The 15,020-nt window shown below is 39.4% G+C and overlaps 1 protein-coding gene across 2 annotated transcripts in view; it reads left to right on the forward strand.

The window, feature by feature from the left end:
• The window catches only part of GPR149 (G protein-coupled receptor 149), a 437,142-nt gene that overhangs the window by 44,916 nt on the left and 377,206 nt on the right, over positions 1-15,020 (forward strand). The window contains exon 4 of one of the 2 annotated variants that reach the window (XM_078666304.1): positions 8,149-8,646. The exons of the other annotated variant lie outside the window; for it this stretch is intronic. Within the exon in view, the coding sequence (XP_078522430.1) occupies positions 8,149-8,346 (198 nt within the window). The 3' untranslated portion in view covers positions 8,347-8,646. Of the gene's footprint in view, positions 1-8,148; positions 8,647-15,020 lie in introns of those variants that run through there. 2 annotated transcript variants of the gene reach the window in all.

The following is a 15,020-nucleotide window of genomic DNA, read 5'->3' on the forward strand; positions in this document are numbered from 1 at the left end:
ACCCCTTTACCCAAAAACTGAAAACTGACCCTGAACCCTAAAAATACCCCTTTACCTACAAACTGAAAACTGACCCTGAACCCTAAAAATACCCCTTTACCCCAAAAACTGAAAACTGACCCTGAACCCTAAAAATACCCCTTTACCCAAAAACTGAAAACTGACCCTGAACCCTAAAAATACCCCTTTACCTACAAACTGAAAACTGACCCTGAACCCTAAAAATACCCCTTTACCCCAAAAACTGAAAACTGACCCTGAACCCTAAAAATACCCCTTTACCCAAAAACTGAAAACTGACCCTGAACCCTAAAAATACCCCTTTACCTACAAACTGAAAACTGACCCTGAACCCTAAAAATACCCCTTTACCCCAAAAACTGAAAACTGACCCTGAACCCTAAAAATCCCCCTTTACCCAAAAACTGAAAACTGACCCTGAACCCTAAAAATACCCCTTTACCCAAAAACTGAAAACTGACCCTGAACCCTAAAAATACCCCTTTACCCAAAAACTGAAAACTGACCCTGAACCCTAAAAATACCCCTTTACCTACAAACTGAAAACTGACCCTGAACCCTAAAAATACCCCTTTACCCCAAAAACTGAAAACTGACCCTGAACCCTAAAAATACCCCTTTACCCAAAAACTGAAAACTGACCCTGAACCCTAAAAATACCCCTTTACCCAAAAACTGACAACTGACCCTGAACCCTAAAATTAAAATATTTATCAATTAATCAATTATAATTAATTACCAATAATATTTTAATTAATTACCAATTAATAATTAATTAACAATTAATTTTTTAAAAATATCAATAAATAAATTAACATATTTAATTAATTATAATTAAATTACTTCACACCCTATTCCCCTATAAACCCACAACCCGCTACAGAAAATAAATTACTAAAATTAAAATATTTATCAATTAATCAATTATAATTAATTACCAATTATATTTTAATTAATTACCAATTAATAATTAATTAACAATTAATTCTAAATTATTATCAATAAATAAATTAACATATTTAATTAATTATAATTAAATTACTTCCCACCCTATTCCCCTATAAACCCACAACCCGCTACAGAAAATAAATTACTAAAATTAAAATATTTATCAATTAATCAATTATAATTAATTACCAATTATATTTTAATTAATTACCAATTAATAATTAATTAACAATTAATTCTAAATATATATCAATAAATAAATTAACATATTTAATTAATTAGAATTAAATTACTTCCCACCCTATTCCCCTATAAACCCACAACCCGCTACAGACTTATATTACACAAAAAATAAAAATTATTATTAACTTACCTTAAATTCGATATTTTTGTTGTCTATATTATGTCTAGTCGATATTATGTCCATTCTATATTTTTGATTCGATATTATGTCCATTCTATTCGATATTAATTTTCTCTAGTCGATATTTTTGTTGTCTATATTATGTCTAGTCGATATTATGTCCATTCTATATTTTTTACTCGATATTCTGTCCAGTCGAAATAATTGACTCGATATTATGACTGTACACCTTCAAATATATCAGTTTTAGGCAGTGAGCTCTGGCACTGGGGCCTGAGCATTAGGCTCCAGTGCACATTCAGAGTCATAACCATCAGCATTGGAGAAAGGTTTTGGGGCTCATACAATAAGTACACTTTCCCACCAGGTTTGGCTCCAGGACATCAAGAGTAAAAGATTTCCGCCTAACTGCTGTGCCAAGTAACTCCTGATTGCCCCATGGCCCTCTGAAAGTGCTTCTGACACTCATTCTCTGTGCTAAAAATGCATGTATACAGACATGTATGGAAGGAAAACAAATGTAGCAGTCTCTGCTTCCTTCCAAGCTATAGCCACACAAGGAGAGATGGCATTTTAACTATAAACAGCTCATATGCCACAGAGGTGGAAAATGTGCTTCTCTAACCTTGCTTCTATCCATGAGCAATGTAAAATGGGAGTTTCATAATGAAAAAAATGGTGATAAGCTACACAATTGTTAGCATCTCCATAAAAACAAGAAGTTCATTTCCGTAGGCGCTAAACATAACCAAACCAATACTTTAATTAATTATTGTGGTCAAATTGGAGTACAAACATGCCTGGCGTGTAAGTAACATATATTTATATATATAAAAAAACCCTGCCACATTCAACACTGGTGACTCTCACCCTTTAAGGATTAGCTAGTCAAGCAGCTTCCATTGGCATCTCCCACAAGGGTCAGTTTATTGGGGCATGTTGAGTGGGGAAGCAGCAGGGGTGTTTATTTTTTTGTCCATCCAGCCTTTGACCTTTAAAATGTCCTTTCCATCCATCTGGATCAAATCCTTGACTTTCACAGTGCTTAGGCTGTGGGTTGGAAGCTCTTTTTCCCAGCAATAAATATTCAGTACGGACCCAGGGCAAGCACATATATTGGCATTCGTTACTGACTCCTTCCTATCATGCCAATATGTGAACTGTAATGTAATTGTGTGATGCAAATGTAAAAGTGCCCAATTATATATATATTGCTGCACGATCTCCCAACATCTTACTGTCACCAGATTCAGTCTTCACAGCTTCCCAACAAAAGCACACATTCACTTTTCAAAACACTAAGGCTCTCATTACGATGTCGGGTGGAAAGCCTCCAACCACTGGTCGGAGGCTTTCCACCTGGCATGGTAGGTTAAAAGTTCAACCTCCCCATTTGGATGATGGCGGTCGGAGTTTAAACCAGTGGGGGAATCGAACATGGTTCTGACGGGCCCAAGAAGACCGTCGGTGAGTCAGAAAGGCACCATAATCCCTTAAGGACGGCATTTCTTATGATGTCGGTTTCCGATAGCCAATCCATGTTGACCTTTGTGACAGGGATTGGCTGTCGGAAACTGACTTTGAGGGCCCCTAGCAGGGCCCCTTCCCTTCTAGCCCTCCCATTTAAGGCCTGGAGGGCACCGTGAGGTGCCTACCACACAGTGCAGGGATGTTTCTGCTGCAGGTGTTTCCAACTTGCCGCACAAGCTCCCAATGAAAACTGGAAGTTTCTGACGCACTATGTGCTGTCGCATCCTAATTGTGAATGCGGAACCGCGACCCATGGTTGGGCGGTTCCCTTCCCACAGCAGCATCCACATAGCATTGTAATGAGGGCCTAAGTCAATCATAGCGGAACCAGAACTCAGATTCCCACTTGGAAGCCATGATACATGCTCAGGCAACACCAATATTGTATTTGGCTTCAAATTACCATTCTTTTCATCTCAATATCAAGTTCTTTTTTTCAGGGGATGTAGGATCTCTGATTAGATGTTTTGTGTATGTGGCTGGTAGTAGTTCATTGTATATGCATGTTTGATATGGCTCAGATGAGTACTGCATGCATCAGGATACCTAAGAGGTAAATAGCCATTAATTCTCTGTCTGACATATCTCTCTAGGAAAATGCATGCTAGTCATGCTAATTCAGGATGAATAAGATAACGTTTCTTCTGCAATTTTCGGTTGTCATTTTTGTTATGCTCATCAATAAATGCAGGCCATGCTGTGTCCACATACTTGGAGGGGCTTCTCAAAAAAAGGTTTTATTTCATGATACTTAAGTAACCGAAAGTCTTGAGTATCAGCTTTAGGCACTTCCTCTAGATAAAAAAGTGCTCATTTTATGTTCCAAGTCTATCCGGTTTAAACTATTTAATAGCTAGCAAAAACATTTTAAGCTATTCTGTGACTCTACAAAATATAACACTCTGATTTTGCATCTATTATCAACGAGCCTTCAAATCCCATTCCCCATAAATCCTCCCCATCCTTGTGCTGCCAAATATACCCTCATTCTTATCTAGCCACCCATCGCAATAGCTTTCCACACTCTCCTTTCAATCCTAGTCTCTTTGCACTGCTAATAAGAAATGCTAAGATTGTGCCATTTACCTAACAATAACCTCCATCTTTTATATGGATCTGACACGATTTGAAAAAGCTGTTGACCTGCTGGTGGCCCATCTGCCAGAGGGCCTTCAGACATCAAATTGCACCATTATGGAAGTGTGGGAACCTGTGGTGTGATGAACTGCATGTGGTCGAATACACCAATTACTCTGCTGTCCTGAAGCTCCAAATCACACAGGAAAAAGCTCAGAGCAAGACAAACCTTGAAAACAAAACTGGTGAGGATGCTTCATCCTCTGCTGCAGTTTCACACCTTTTCTTATTCGTACTATGTCCGTCAAGGTCTCAACAACCGGGACACAGAATGACTATGTTAAAGTATAGGAAAAAGTAAAAACGTTTATTGAAATTTAAAAAAAAGTTAAAGTATCTTTTATGTTAAATATAATTGTAAATATTCTAAAGTCATTACATATATCTATATTTTTTAATTTAAAGCAAAATAAAAAAAGTTGCAGCACTATTGACTTTAATTAATTTGAATACATTTAAATAAATTACTATTATTTTTCACCTAAATGTGAATATTTATATTTAGTTATTATGAAATAAAACGATTAAATGTTATGAATATCATTAATTTAAATTATTATTATTTTCAGTCAGAATGGCAAGAGGTTTAATATGTGCTTCTTCTCAATGCATTGCTGCTAGCTGTAACCAGGGTTCTTTTACCGCTGGAGATCGTCAAGTGCTGTCATGCCCGCAGTGAGCTGCAAAACTGTCTGGCACAGTGGAGTTCCTGAACCCCATATGGCATAAAGAATGTCAAACATGGGCTTCTTCTTCAGGATTGAGTGGGCATCATGAGTTTCCAAATGAGGATGAAGCTTGCTCTTTTAAAATGCTGTATCCAAGGTGGTAGTCAATCCTTTGGGAGTCGGTGGAATATCCCAATCCAAGATGTAGCGGAGTTTCTTCCTGTGAGGTCACTTCCTGCTTCAAATATTTAAATGGTAGAGCTCTGCTAAGCATGTGTCACAACTCATCTTGTTTCCTAATTTTTTCTCTCTCTCAATGCTCGCTTGTTATACATTCAGTTACATTTCCAGACTATCTTGGACTCTCTTACAGTGTATTTTGCCTTTCGGTATATACAGTTTAACAATGGTCAAGCCAAAGAAAGATATTTGACAAAAAAATCCTGCATTGGCTTGAACAACTCCATCAGAAATGTATTCCGATGCTTGATTAAAATCCAGTACAATCCTCTTGTCAGTTTTTAAGAGTATGTTAGATTGCTCAGATTTGTAGTACTTAACTGACGAGACTTAGGGGCCCATTATGATAGCGGGGGGATTGCCCCCGCCAGGCTGCAAAGGAAGTACCTAATAGGTGGGCTTACACAACTACTGCCCACATAAATGCCCATATAGAAGAAGATCATCAAAAATGAGTACCAAGGGTCAAGGCAAATATTTGCAGAGAGTTTCCCACCATGAAATCACTTGCAAATGTATTTCTGCCAATTGCAGAAATTAATGATTTTGTGAATGAGGAGGGAGCAACCGTATAATTCAATTAAGACTGAGGTAAGGGTTTTACCCATTTGGAAACATAATTTGCACAGAGAAAAGTATCAAAACATCGAATTCACCTTTGTGTCAAATGTTCCATTTGTGTAAATAGACGTTCTGAATTCTCCTAGACACCTACTACTTGTGCAGTTGTTGCTGAGTGGTCTTGTTGCTTCCTCAGTTCAAAAAAAGTCTGAAAATGTACTCCAAATGTAGACTTAACTTAACCCATATCGTAGAAAACGTCTGACTTTTGTTCAGGAATATTTTTTAACTAAGTCTGCTGTGTTGACCAGTTTTACTTACTCACAGTCAATTCGGTTTTGCCATTTGGGAACCATGGTCCCACTATGGTCTTAGGAGAATCCCCAGGAAGTTTTTTAGCCTTAAATCCGATTTTGAGTAGTAGCACAATCCTAATGTGCTTACAATTACAAGAAATACCACATATATTCCTCAGTTTTCATTGATAAAGAGTGAGGACGGATGCCCAGTGAGGGTTTTCGGTCCAAGCCCTACAAAAACCTCTAACAGATCTGCCTTTCACAACTCCATGGTCTCTCTTTTTCCACCTCTTCAGTATACACAATGAAAATCCGATAGGGAGTCTTTATATTTTACACTAGTGGCCTACATAGAGGAGTGCCACACGGCTTCACCATGTCCCTTGTTTTTTCAGCGTGTACAACAAATCTCTACTGCAACCAGTACTATGTCCGTATTGTGCAGTTTAGCCCTACTCATACAATACTAGCAGTTTCCCGATTCTGCCTGCCTCATCAACCTAACAAAAATTCCTACTATAATAAAAAAAAACACTGGGGCAGATTTACAAGCCCCTAGCGCCACTTTTGCGTCACTTTTTCCATGTTAAAAGTAATGCAAAAGTGATGCAAGGGGCTTGTAAATCTGCCCCCTAAACTTTTGATGCAACAGAGTTGGGTAAAACTCAGTGACTTTCAAAACGGAGAACATCACATTTGATGCTCAGGCCATCAGCATTGATGGCCAGGGAAATGAGTAATATTTTTCCACCTAGAGTTACCAAAACTGGAGTAGTGGTTACTCTAAGTGTAGGGAAAATCCATCATATTACAAGTTGCACTTTGAGGATTCTCAACAAAATGAGGAATTAGTGGGGGAATTGATCTTTCCTGGTTCTCTTTGCCCAGGAATTCCACATTATAGCCTATATTTTATCCCATACATGTCATAGGATGAAATCAAAGGTATTTCGAGTGTTCCTGAGTATCTCATAATACCACTGGGGCCAGTAACTGTTGTAATCGACCCAATAGGAAATACGTGGCCACTCCTAATGAGGGCCTAAGACCAGTATTAGAGTTTGCCTTACATGGTCAAATTTCACGATTTTCAAACAAGAAAGTCATCTTGGCCCACCATGGGATCAATCTTGGTGTGCTCCAAGGCAAAACTCTGTTTATGGAAACCATACACATTATGTAAGGATACATTGTAATGTTCAGTTGACCAAACTGAAAAAACTGAAAAATACCTAACCACTCTGTGGCTGAACTTTGGCAATTTGTGACTGAGGCAGTGAACACTTACAGTTTCATTACAGCAATGTTGTATATTTGGGCCTGTTCAAAAATCTATATGGAAACGTCATGCAGCACATATGTCTTGACGTACCCACCTGTCAGGGGCTTGCTCTTGTGACCTCAACCCTGCAATCCCCCTCCCATATGTAGATGCGTAGGTCACCTTTAAAGCAGATGTTAAAATCCTGTGATAAGGTGGCTTAGCGCTATAATTCTTGTCGCTAAGCGGGTCTGCTGAAGGCTTGTAAATAAAGCGAAGCCTTGTTAGCGACTATTTCCATGTTGTTTTGCTCCGTAACGCCTACTTTGAATGTCATTAGCGATGGCATGCAAGGCAATAAAAAACGGGAGTAAATTCATGGAAACTAGCGCTAACAAGGCTTAGCGTGAGCTGCTAAATAGGGCAATGAAATTATCGCCGCTTTAGCGGCAAAAAGTGTCGCTAATTCGGAGATAATGCCCTTGATAATATCCCCTTTATTTCTTTACTTGTCAATAACGTACTCGAGTGTAGGCGTAGCACTGACTAGAAACTTCAGGCATGTTTCATACATATTTTAGGTGTCACTTACTCTTATAGTATTCCTAGCCTAATCATGTAATTCAGGAGTAGTACAAGAGTAAGTCACTGCAGGATCATGGTCTGTATGGTGCACATACAACTGATGTCACTGACTCGGACACTGACTCTCCCCAGACCTTGCTCCAGCTCTTTCTGTCAAATCTTTCACACACATGCTCTCATTCCCCCATGCTCTCTCCAATTGTCCTTTGAAACAGGAAGTCGCTTAATCAAGGACTATTGAGAAAATAAAAACCATCTTCACTCAAGCAGTTTTTGATGATAAATGCATAAGAATTCTCTTAGTAAGAACCTCAGGGGAATTATCGGCGGTGAAAGTATTTGAAAATTCAGAACAAATTAATGATGACGGAGAAAATGCCAAAAAAACAATGTTTTGAAAGGTGCAATACCTTTTTATGTTTCATGCACATCAATGCTTGTTGAACCTTAGGGCTGCTGAGTTTTGAATTCTAAATGTGTTTTTCACAAAGCAAGTGTTTTATCTTGTCTGTTTTATTTTAACTCCTATAACAGAGCCTGAGTTTTCCTGCCACACTTCAGAAGCCTGGGGCTTTGCAAGGCTTTCACAGCTGTCAGATATTTCTGGGATTCTCTGTCCTAACTATCATCAAATTCAGCCATGCATGTCCTGCGGTTTATTACAGAAAGATGTGTGAAACATTTGGAGCCTTCAGAAAATGGATTAAAAAAAAGAGATCTGTGCAACACTAAAACATATATTTTAGTATTTGTATAGGTATTTGCTGCAGCCTTCTTTAATGAATTACTATTGATTTATAGATATACAGAATAGCCAACCACAATGCATACTTATTTTTCAAAATGTAATTTAGAGTGCTTGAATTACAGGTGTGTAAATATTAACTCACAAATCTACACTTGGCATTGGTGTAGCTTTATAACTTTTAAGTATTCCTAAAACTTTGCAAATTTATGTGCGTCAAGAAGCACAACACAAAGCCTTCCATGTTAACAAGCATAATCCAGTAAAGGTTTTGTGTTTTATGTTTATTAAGCGTTGCCATTTTTAAGTGCATAGTAGGATTAATTGTACAGTTACTTTTTGTTAAGGCCTGTGCCTTTTTACAATAGCAAAAAATGATTCTCATGCAAAATATTTATCTTTGTATAGAGACCCCCTCAATACATCCACGAAGTTTGGTTGTGTACACTCACACTTTGCATTGCCCTTTGACAGGAGTAAATATCTATTTCCAGGGTGTTCATGGGTGGAGGAGAATTTGTTAATGTCCACAAACGCACATGTTTGTAGGTGATTATAATCTTTTAAGGCAAACCATGCACCACAATGAGAGCTCTCCCCCCTTGCATGGGGTTTATTCCCTTTTAATTTTATCACATGGGATGGTAGTATAAGTAAGCCCCGCACTTCAAAGGTTGGCACTAGGTAATCAAATTGGACTCTCACCACACCTCTTCAGTACACTTCTGGACCTGTGGAAGAGTTCAGAAGGACTGTCTTGTACTTCAGAGGACTGCCCTGCTGCTTGAGGTCTGCCTTGCTCCTCCTTTCTGCTTGAATGCCTGCTTTGCTGCTTGAAGCAGAACTGGACCATCTCCTTGCACCCAGGGAACACCAGACATGTCTCCAAAGGCTAATTGACTGAACTCCTGTGTGAGCTACAGGGATATAGAAAACTCCAGACCTCTCCCCCGCAGCTGGCACATGGCCAGACCCAACTGAACCTGCCTGTAATGTGCTGCTTACCTCTGCCTGAGTGAGTCCTGATCCCCAAGAGGTTCCCCAAGGCCCTGCTCTCTTGTCTGGTATCAGAGCGTACTCCTCCTTGTTCAACAGAGGGTTCACTGGAAACTGACGCAATGCGATACATCTCAGCACAAGACCTTGCATCACAGCACCTCGCAGCTCCTGATCGGTGGACTCTTCAGAACCAACGCAGCACAAAGCAACTTGATGCAGACCTTGTATCGCCGCACCTCGCTGCTCCTGATCAGCACCCTCATTGGAACTGACACAGCGTAATGCAACTCGATGCAGGACCTCACATCGCAGCACCTCGCAGCTACTGATCGGCGACATCACTGGAACTGAAGTATTGTGATGTAGGACCACACAACTCAGCCTCACATACAACCAGGTATATCTTGCAGTTAGCTAAACTCTGTCCTGTATCCAGCCTGTGTGCAATTTTGGTAGTTCAACTCTCCCGCTTCGTTATGACCAGATAGTCACAGTTGGCACTTTTTGCTTTTTGGTGCTACTCTTACTTAAAGCTTTCAAACTGTTCAACTTTGATTTTGTTAGTCGTACTGCCATTTTAAAAAAACTTTTCTCTATTTCTTTTAATTGGTTTGGGTTTTTTGTGTTGTATTTTCACTTTGTTGTTCTTTGTGTATTGCATAAATACTTCAAACATTGCCTCTATGTTAAGCCTGATTACTTATTTGCAAGTTACTAGAGCATTAAGCATATTATGCATAGGTTAATTTAGTGATTTGTGTAATTCTCCCTGATAAGGTGTAGTGTAGTTCCTATCTTCCCAATAGGCTCTGCGCATTGGAATAATACCTACAGCAGTAAAGGCCTAGGCCAGACGTTAACTAGGTCTACTACTGTCGATACTAGTCTTAAAGTTTTGGGTTTGCCAGCGTAGCTCAGAGTTCGCTAGAAACTTTCTCGAATGTTCAAGGAGGACTTAACTTCCCTGATTAGACAAGAAGGGATTTAGTTTCTGACAACCATAGAACATGACAACTTTGCTCTCCCCTAATCAAGAGTCAATCTCGAGAGTCGTGTGAACAAAAGGCAAATTATTTTACTCAGTCAGTACGTGCATTCTTAGTCTCATCAGAATATAGAGAAAAGGAAGAGACGGGCGTGTTCAATAAAAAGGTGTTATTTATTGATCAGTCTCTTTTCTCATACAAGAGAAATGGATCGATATTATTGCAATACTTATAGTTAAGTAAAGTGCATACATTAAAAGCAATAGTATAAAATAATACTGTAAAAACATTGATATGGTTTCTAAGCCATATGATGTTTTAAAATGAATAAAATATATTACATACACATATACATTTGACTAAACGTACTCAACTGGTGTTTCTAGATACGCCTACCCCGTGTACCTGACCTAAGTCTAATACGTGGGCGGGAATAGAAAGTTACAGGTTAAGTTAAGTTTGTTTTTGCCAAGTGAATAACTAAAGAATTCTCTGTGAGGGGTTATTCAGTTCTGTACCTGGAAGTTAGGATGAATGAGGAATGGTATCTCTCTCTCTGGTCTCGATATTCCAGGCTGCCTGCGAGGGCTACCCGGAAACGCCGGTGCTGGATTCTCGGCAGGAGAAAGCAGCGCGTCTCTCAGCGCGTCAGAAAGGAGGGGCTGCTGCCAGCGGGGTCTGCTCTGCTCTCGGCTTCGGCAAGGATGGCTGCTCCGTCTCGTCACCACGCGTGTGTTTGCATATGGCAAGATCGGTAATATTTATACCTTTAAGGTGCCGAGATTGACGTAAGGATGGACATAGATACGTCAATAAAGATGTCATACGACTTGCTCGTTAGCACATTCTTTTACTAAAGTTCTCGGTGAAATCAAAACAATGGCCGCAGGGTTTTGCCCAGGTTGTCATAGGTTTGATTTGTTATGAGAACTCCGTATGCCTTATCAGGGGCTGGAGGAATATCGCTTGTCTAATTAGATCGCAAGCGTTATGACCTAATCAGATAACACGTTCCTGTGCCGTAGTGTGACTGCGTCAGATAACGGTATCTGCATCATGGGGGTTTTCTGCCTCATGGGCTGACTGCTAGTTAACTTGTTGGTTTGTTTAACTAGAATAGGGTCAGGAATAGGGGGATCGATTCAGAACCGATAGGAATACATGACACCCACTCCACGCTAACTATGGACATATTTACTAATCTAGGCATAGTATAACATAGTACAACATACTATAGAGTAGTGTGTATACCTTACCACCGCAAAATACATAAATGCATTTTGAAATTTTCAAATATACTGAAAAAAATTGCAGACATATATATATGGTATGCACTCAAGCTGTAGAAAAAATGCCAAAGTAATCGCATTTGTATACATTATTGCTTATTTGGTATATGAGAATTACACATGAAATGGTTTCTGACAGAAAAAAGTTTCGAGACCATTCCATCACAGAATAAAATATCTTTATGAACATGCCAGCGGGCAGCTAATGTCTATAAGCTATCTAAAATGTAGAAACCTTAGTTCTCTAAGAATAGTTCTTACTTTAAGCAGAAGATAGTGTCCCGAAAAATATGCAAAAATATTTGGGGCTGCTGAAAAAACTGCTGTCCGTGAACTGGAGCGAAAATGTTCATGTGACTTTATTTTTAAAGTTGAAGGCCGAATTCAGGGAACGCTGTGTGCGAGCTTGCTCAAAAGTCTCTATTTCTGTTCGGGTGAGAACATCATATCATTTAGGCTTTCGAAAAAACTGTCAACAGCTTCCTGGGAAAGTTCCACTAACTCGGAAATAGGTGTAATCATGCATTCTTGCGCATGATTGTCTCCATTGACATTCTGATTTGCATTACTGACAGAAGGTTGTACCTGTTCGATGCTGCTTTCATCTTGAACTTCACTACCCATCAATCGCAGTGGTCCACGAATGCCGTCATCAGGATTGGTAGCCTTTGAGGGCAGCACAAAGCATGAACCTTGATCGGGCTCAACAATGTTTCTGCATCCATCGGCGCATCCGATTGTAGCGTCAGACAGGTGTCTAACACGCATTCTTCTCCGCATAGCAGACACCTCAATACAGGTAAAACACATCTTTGCCACATTGGTCGAAATGATAGAAACCAAGTCATGTTCAGGTCTCTAAGCCGGGAAAGTCCCAGGATTTTTGATATCCGGTCCCGATATCCAATGGCTAGGATTGTTTCTTCCCTTGTCGCAAGAGTTTTGTCTGTGACATGGGTTGCCATAACGAAAAATAAGGACTAAGAATAGGATTCCTGCAATTAGTCCCAGGATCAGGGGAAGTCCGCCAAAAATCGAATGGACGAAATCTGGAAAAATACCCAGTATGGCTTTGAATGGTGTTAATGCCATCGAAAATACTGTCTTAAATACCTTTGAGACCCCATTGGTATCAGAAATATTTAAGATTTCATTCAGGATTTCCGCGAAATGTACGGGGGAATTAGTTGATAATAATGTATGTATCTCTGCAGTCGTCCTTGCGACTTGTAGATCATACGTTTCTTTTGATGACGAGAGCCTGGTAGGCGTCTGAAGAAGGACTGTTTTCATTCTGCTTAAAGTATCTATTCGAATAGAAGTAATTTTCAAATCGGGCCATGCCCTTGCCTCCCTGTCTGGGAAGGAGCTGGGGAACAATGTGCGTCCACAGCACTTGACCTTCGCAGTAGTAGTTACTAGATAAGGAGTCCCGGGCATAAGACTACAACATATGCGGTCTACAATAAGAATGTAACTCCCATTATAGAGTCTTTGAAAGAATGGTTCTATTTCTGTTGCAGGTTCGCCTTGCTGGTGACATGAAAGGTTGTATGAATTCCCTTCACAGGCTCCATGCAAACTAATTCCGTTACACGGAAGTGTGCCACTCAGTGACATCGCACAATTGTTGCCACTAAGAAACACTTTCTGTCCTTTATTACTGACACATGCATGTGAATAGGGCAGGTTCCATGTTGTTTTAAGGTACCCCTTTCCCAATTTCTCGTACATGCCAGCCTGTATATATTTTTGGCAGTATTGAAACCTGAAGGTTGAGATTGGAATATTTATGATTCCGTGTATTATCCATTCACTGACAGGTCGTTCTGACATTGTCATTGGTAATCTTTCTAGTTTTTCAATGCTCAAGATTGTATAATCAGCACCCTTTTGCGCCATACCGATTTGTCTATCAGTAAGGTTAAAGATTTGGAATAGTGACGTTGTGTTGATTAAACGCCAAGGCACATAGCCTGAACGCAGATTTTGTAACGTCCAGCCAAGCTGTACAATAGAACGCAATTGTGACTGACCATGTTGTAATAACAGTAAGTCTTGCGATAATATATCGATTGCTGACGACACAATGCTGTCCAAAGAAAAAATTCTGGAGGACAGAGTCATTAACCCATTGTCCACTACAGAAAGTGATTTTTCCAAATTAATACGGTCAATTTCCCGTATTCTCTCTGCTGTTTCAATTTGAGTAACCTTCCAGGCCTCATTGTATGCTGCATATACAGAGGCTGCTATGAAACGCTTTTGACGCTGTTTGCGTGGTCCCAAAGTGAAATCACGCAAGTCAGCACCATCAGTAAGTAAAGTTAGGTGTTGCTTAATTTCTGCCAGTGTGGAAGTTTGTAGCCATTGAAGGCATAATTTGCCCACACTGTAGGTGGTTATTATCCCTGGGTGATGTCTTTGAGGATATCTAGGGTCTGGCCTGTTCATTTTGAAACCCTGTGTTTTGTTCAGGAATCTGTCTTGACAGTTATTAGTATCTGTGGGCCAGATCAACCACTGTTTCCAATCAGGATGTGTTCTATTTTGGTTTAATATATGGTTTACGTCTATCTCTTCATCTGTATCAGAGTTATTGCTAAACATTGTTGGTTTTGGAATAGACGGTTTATTTAAATCTTTGATTTTGGCTAAGCCAAGACAGGTGGTCTGTTGAACAGTGTCATTTAAAAATATCATTTGTTCTGGGATCATGCAGGCTCTAAACAAAGCTTCTATACCCTGTACTTGCCATTCTTTTGTGCCCCAAACACTTTTCAATTCAACATTTTTTTCCCAATAATCAAATCCAAAAGTATTCATTTGTTCAAAAAATGAGTCTGAATATAACAATTTTGTGTTGGTTATCATGGTTTTGGTTCCTGTCTTGTTTGACAATTTAAAATAAAATGTTTCAGCATTACTTGTGTTAAAACCTGAAAAATATGAATATTTGTCGTAAACGGTTCTTGAGCTCCCTTTTGGAGGTGTTGCACAATGTTCCCATTGATTATAATTTAAAACATTTCTAGGTTGTGCAGATCTATGTAAAAAGTGGTTACCATAGTGGTTATAGCAATACATACTGTCATAATTTGTAGAACCCTGCAAATAATCATGTTTGGTAAATTTAGCAGACATTACTAAGTCAGACATCATATTATTAATGCTTTCGAAGTCCCAATCATCAGCAAATGAGTTTGGTTTTGCAAAGTCACTCAATGAGATCTTAATTTGGTGTGGATATTTCAGGATCTCGACCGGACCATAAATTTCATAGTCAGTGTTGTCCCAGGCTACCCCACCAGGTATCGGATTGGCTGTGAAGTTGGCTGAAGAAAGTTCTCTTTTCTCGACGTGTGAAGATGTGTGTGGTTTGAGGAT

This window comes from Lissotriton helveticus, chromosome 11 (genome assembly GCF_964261635.1).
Source record: "Lissotriton helveticus chromosome 11, aLisHel1.1, whole genome shotgun sequence".
Lineage (NCBI taxonomy): Eukaryota > Metazoa > Chordata > Amphibia > Caudata > Salamandridae > Lissotriton > Lissotriton helveticus.